The sequence below is a fragment of the Pteropus vampyrus genome, unplaced genomic scaffold (genome assembly GCF_000151845.1).
Source record: "Pteropus vampyrus isolate Shadow unplaced genomic scaffold, Pvam_2.0 Scaffold152, whole genome shotgun sequence".
Classification (NCBI taxonomy): domain Eukaryota; kingdom Metazoa; phylum Chordata; class Mammalia; order Chiroptera; family Pteropodidae; genus Pteropus; species Pteropus vampyrus.
In genome coordinates this window covers 2,305,843-2,311,986 of record NW_011888933.1, presented here as the reverse complement: position 1 = coordinate 2,311,986, position 6,144 = coordinate 2,305,843, and the positions used below count along the sequence as shown (strand labels likewise).

Here is a 6,144-nt window from a genome sequence, read left to right as displayed (position 1 = left end):
TTCAAGAATTTCTTGGAATGACAGATGGCAAGGGGATCCTCGTAACTGGAAATAATATTTTAAGTGAAGGTTTTGCAGTGAAAGCGTGAGGATCTTGAAGCAAAAAGACAATGAAACAAAGTCATTTCATCAGTGGAACAAGAATCTGAAGTGTTTAGAAAGACTCTGAAGTCTCTTGGGAGGATAAAAACAAGAAACATAGGGGTAGAGTTTTCTTATACTGGTCTTATACTGTTTATACTTCTGGGGATTTAGAGCTGTATCGGTAACTGAGAACAGACAGCTCCTGAAACTAATATTGTGAATACTTAGAACTTTTGAGGCATTATAATTTTAGGAGTGAACTGAATTCTCATATTGAGAAAATGTAAATTTACTTAAATTTTGAAGGACAAAATTTTAAGCTCTTAATGCTTAAATTTCTAATACCACTATGCTAAACAATTCTACATATTAAATTTCAGACAAATACTATTAATTTAAATACCTCATCACACACACGTGTGTGTATATATATAGAATTCATTCAATATTCTATTTTTAAAAGAGTAATAAATTAGCTATCTATTGTTTCATGTTGTAACTATTGTTCAAACTCAATACATACATATGTATATATTGGCTTTCAACAACAAAAAATGAGTTATGCTATAAGAAAAGCTAATACGGTTCGAAGAAAAAGACTTTTTTATAATGAGCAGTTGAAAATTGTTTTAAAAAGTTACACTGTCATGTTAAATTTAAATAGTACTCCCCCCACCCCCTTCTAATGAATGAATCAAGGTGTAAACTACAAGACAAACAAGTAACATTTTACAAAGAGAGAAACTGAAGCAAACACTGATTACATTCGTTCTTTAAAAATATGATAGCAATAGTGATAATTCCAGACTTGTAAAAACTAGGAAGGTTTCAATTGTATTTAAGTAAGATTTGTTTTGAAAAGTTGTGGTAAGTTTGCAGGAGGGTCCAGTCCTGTCCCAACCATGGTGCAGCTGGAGATACACTCTCTCCACTTCCCCACCAGGTCCTTACCTTTCTTGGTTTCCTTGGAGAAGTGTTTTAGTCAAACATTCTGTATAAATTACACAGCAGTTTTGGAAGAGGGAAAAGCTGAGAAATAACAGATTTCTAAATGTGGTATTCTTAAGGACAGGGGCTGTCTTATCCCGACTGCTCAGTAATTGCATGCAAAACAGTGACATTGAATCTACACTGTTTTTTTAAGGGCTCGCAGAAGTGCATTCATTAGTAATAAAGATCTTGAATAATTTAAGGCCACTCCAACATCTCTATTTCTAAGGGCTGTTTCTGTATTAATTTCATGTAGAGGAGAGGCGAGTAAGACATCTTCTGGGTGCTGTAGAGATCAGGGGTTGCCATAGAGATTAGGAAACAGTAAGAAGGGCTCCGCCTGCCAGGTAACAGCCACCTTCCTAACCATCCCAGATAAGATATTCTAATTTATTTGATTAATTCTTTTACAAATAACAGAGGCACGGTTGCACGTTTTAAAAAGGCATCAGATGTCATGCGAGTCTTCAAGAGGATAAAAATAATCTGTTACAAAGGACATTTCCTCTTAAATTGTAAATTTAATCTGAAAATGTGTTTTTTAAGAAGCTCAGATTACAAACAAACGTCTTCTAATTCTAATAGTGTTTAAAAAACAAACTAGATCGCATGAACCAAATGTATTAGGACTTTACAGCTAATGTCTGTAGCTGCCGAAGAGGGAGAGAGTCGATTTTAACATGTCTTTCAAAAGGGTTAGAACCCAAAACACGGGCATATTACTCCATGAGCAGTATCTAGAGAACCAGAAGGGCCACAAGTCTGTGGTCCCAACTGAGTCACCTAAGACAATTATGATAAGTGGTCACTAATCTACTCCAGATTGTCCCATAATAAAAATCTGTTGGAAAGTGATTATAATATCTAAAGATAGCCAACTTATTTCCTTTCCTTTTGAAAAGTATCGGTATCACAGTATTGGTTTCTTAAAAACTGAAACTTGGGACATTTAAAAAAATGAAAATTGATTAGTAATGGGGCAAAAATATAGTCAAGTGAAAGGGGGGAAAATATTTGCCTTTCTCTATATAAACCTATTGATTTTCTGGGAGCAGATAAGACTGTGTAGGAAGAGACTAAGTTTATCTCACACAAAGTCTATACGTGAGTGCTGCAGACTCAAAGTTGGAATCATATTTAGAATTTTTATATTCCATTATATCTGCATCAAGATATATCTGAAGTATCGGTAATAGGGGGAGGTTGGAATGTTTTCCTGAATGCTGCCATGCTAAAATTTGAGCAAATCTCTGGCATTATGTGGATCAAGAATCATAATAGTAATAATAATAATAATAATAATAATAATAATAATAATAATAAAATAGAACAATTATAACAATATGCTGTAATTACAGCATAGTGAATGTAGTCTCTCTTCTCTCTTCCTCTCTCTCTCAAAATATCTTATCGTACTATACTAACCTTTTCACACATGGGAAGTACTTTATGGCTTCTCTTTGGCATATCCGAATCGCCAGTATCACTATTCTTGAGTTTTGGGCCATCGTTAAGTAAAATAAAGGTGATTTGAACACTGTACTGTGATACTGCAGCAGCTGAACTGATAACCGAGTTGGTTACTAAATGACTAATGGGCATACGGCATGAAGACGCTGGACAAAGGAATGATTCGTGTCCCTGGAGAGATGGAGTAGGATGGTTGTAGGTTTCATCACGTTACTCGGAATGGCATGCAATTTAAAATTTATAAATTGTTTATTTCCAGAATTTTCCATCTAATATTTTCAGACCGCAGTTGACCATGGGTAACTGAGATCATGGAAAATGAAACTGTGGATAAGGGGGGACTACTGTACTTTCCTCCTGGTGCAATTCCATATCTTATATTAAGTGGGTATAGTGATTAAAATCAATTTGCTCGATTCACCTATGGGAGTCTCTCCTAGAGCATCTTGGTCATCCTGTAGTGGTTCATACACCCAATAGTTCATATTCATGCTGGAAAGTACAGTCTGTTGGGGATAGGGCTCAATTTTCTGGCAGTGCCCCTAAAGAGGAGAAACAGCCCACGTCTCTCTAGCTCCTTCCTAGATGTCCACCTATTGGAGAAGCAACTGATTATCTGACTGGTCAGGACGTGACACCTACTGGGAAAAACATCATTAAGGGGCAGGATACTGCCTTGAAAGGGGATGTGTGTTCATGGTTGTATTCTCTGTTCCAGCTTTTTCACCTGGCTCCAGCTCATAACTGATTGGCATACCTGATTTGAGGGAAATGGAACAGGAAGCTCTGCTTGGGTTTTTTGGTCTAAGTCACATCTTCCAGTCTACTTCAACTTTACCAGGAAGAAGCCCTGCCTACTGAGGGGCACCCATCACGTGCCTAGCTGTGGGTAGAGTGCTGGGTGTCTTCCCACTCCGTCACTGTCCTTTGTGGTAACACTCCTTTGGTGGAGGCCCAAGGAGAGGCAGGGGAAATAGTAGAATCAGGGCACAAAAGCTCAACCCAAGTCCGTAATACAGACAGACATTATGATTTCTTCACACTGACGTCAAATGAGGTGCTGACATTGGGAACAAGCAAAAATCAGTCATGGTTTTGAATCGTGATGGTGTAGAAGCAATATAGTAGCATCTGAAATTTCACTAAATTTTCAGAAAGTAGGCTATACATTGAGTTATTTAAAACTACAAAGCACAGATATCGGCAGTTTTTAACACGACTCCTGGGCTTTCAAAAGATCTTAACTGGCATTTGTAAAGGATCCTATTTGAAAATATATGAGCACATATTGGTTGAACTACTATTTTAATAAAAGACTTAATTTTTACTTAAACCGTGCAATTATATGGTAAAAATATATGCTTTTCTTTCAAAATTCAGGTCACATCTGGTATCGAGAAACAGAAAATTATTCAATCCAAGCTAAAGTAAAAGTGTGATTTACTATAAAAATAATTATGTCATGCAAATCCAAGGAAAGTCTCTGACACCTAGGTCTTATGAAGGCAGGAGTTTGTGGCCTTCTCTAGTTTACTACCGTTACTATCACTCAGACACCAACTTAGTCATCCATTTTTCTCAGTTCAAATTTTTTTAGAAAGCAAGAGAAAATATGATTGTTTCTTTGTGAGTAAGATGTGTCTTTCCTGGACCAATCAGTTGAGGCCAAGGTGATAAGGAATCTGAGCAAACGTGGCCACGTAGGCCCATGTCTTAGGTATGGCCTGCAGGAGAAAGAAGGTTCTCTGTGAAGGATGTACAAGTGAGGACTCAGTATCTGACAACTCTGTTTTATTGTAGTTCAGAAACATCTATTGATACCAAACCATTTATGAGAAAATACAATAATAAGCAAACATATGAGTAGATGCACAAAATAACTGAATTCTTGACTTTTGTGTGTGTGTCCTGTTACTGTTATTTGCGTAGCATAATATTATGAGACTGAAGTAAATCTTTCAAATGATTCTTCTCTAAGTACAGACATTCATAGGTCTTTCTATATTTATGAATACCAAATAATTTTATAGTTGGTCTAATTTGATCTGCTACTGTTCCATAGTTTTGCCTTCGGGTTCTGTAAAAAGAAGAAAAATGACAAGATGTAACAATTTTAAAAATACAATAGTAATATTTTTTTAAGTCAGTTTTTCTCTTGCTCCCCCTTCCTTCTATTTACTGGATTCCTGTATTCAATCTGATTCAATTGCTGAGAGACTGTGCGTGTGAGGGGGATCCTATGAGGGAAATAGAACCATATGACCATCATTAGACCGTAATCTATTTCTATGAGTAGTCTCTCTTGGATCCTTTGCTTCTCATTTTGAATTTTGTTTGCATCTATGTTGTTAGTTCCATTTCTTCTCTTGGTCCTGCCTTCCCTCTATGCACCAATTCCAATAGCTATTCCTCATTTTGAAAATGGAAGGTGTAATGGATTTGTTCATTTTATTGGACATTTAAATAAAAGTGTGGAGGCATGAATGAATGTCCTGAATGGTTAACTACAAAGAAATCTACATCAGCCTTGTTTTCATAAAGTATCACAACAGCTCAGTTATATACATTGAAAATCTGGACTCTCAGATGTATCTATGTCCATTTCCTTTCTTACTCATTCTGAGGGGAGGATTTGGTTGTCACTGTTCTAGTCTTGTTTATGAAAGTAGGAGGTGAATTCTAGGAGAGTCAGCAAGCAAAGCTGATCCCTGGGGATGGGGGAGGGGGGGTTGAAAAGCATGGTATCACAGGAACATGGTCTCTTCTGTCCAGTTCCACTTATAGAATAAGAAAAGACTAGTTAATGTTTCATCTACCACCTACCATTTATGGGTTCCTGACTGAGTAGCTGTTCAGGGTTGGTTTCAGAAATCAGATCTGCAAAATCCACTGCAGTAAATAAGAGAATTAAGAACAGAGTTTTTAGTATTTAAAGAGCATCGATTGTCCTGTTCGTTTGTTGCTTTTAGGTTAGGACAAACAGAGACTCATGGGCATGGACTATAGACTAGTGGTTAGAGGGTAGAGGGTGAGAGAAAAGGGGGAGGTAGATGGGATAAAGGGGGTCAAATATGTGGTGACAGAAAGAAATCTAACTATGGGAGGTGAACGCACAGTGTAAATATTATATGCCTTACTGTTATTAAAGTGTACAGCTGAAACTTATTGGATTTCATTAACCAATGTCACCATTAAAAAATAAATAAATAAATAAAAATTTTAAAGAAAGCACATTAATTTTTGCAGTTATTCTCATTTTCTCCTATCTTGTTCTTTCCACTCCAAGTTCCTCTGAATGCCTTGCTCTTTTTGAAGTTGCAAGATGCCAAGTCGCTTTTATATAGAGTTTCAACCCATGACAGTGGTTTATCCATGCCCTTGCGGGCAATGGGAGCAAGTAGATATCAAGCCAAACAGCCCAGTGCAGCATATTTCTACCAACATCTCTATGAAGTTTTGATCCCTACAACGTAAATCACTGGGCAACTTCTCAGTGCTTTCCAGCCCCTCCCATACAGAGAGTTTCAGGTAAAGAAGTAGTAAAAATGGAAAAGTCTAGATTATTCTCTTTTAGATATATTATTTATATAGGCAGATTTA

General features: G+C 36.7%; 1 protein-coding gene across 3 annotated transcripts in view; it reads right to left on the bottom strand.

Moving 5' to 3' along the window:
* Positions 1–4,472: 4,472 nt before the first annotated feature.
* MDH1B (malate dehydrogenase 1B) overlaps positions 4,473–6,144 on the bottom strand; it is a 25,974-nt gene continuing 24,302 nt past the window's right edge. For 2 of the 3 annotated variants that reach the window (XM_023536279.1, XM_023536281.1), the window contains 2 exons: positions 5,368–5,433; positions 4,473–4,621 (listed from right to left, as the gene is read on the bottom strand). In XM_023536279.1, coding sequence (XP_023392047.1) covers positions 4,593–4,621; positions 5,368–5,433 — 95 coding nt within the window. In that variant the 3' untranslated portion in view covers positions 4,473–4,592. The remainder of the gene's footprint in view (positions 4,622–5,367; positions 5,434–6,144) is intronic. The other variant, XM_023536280.1, reaches the window with a different exon arrangement.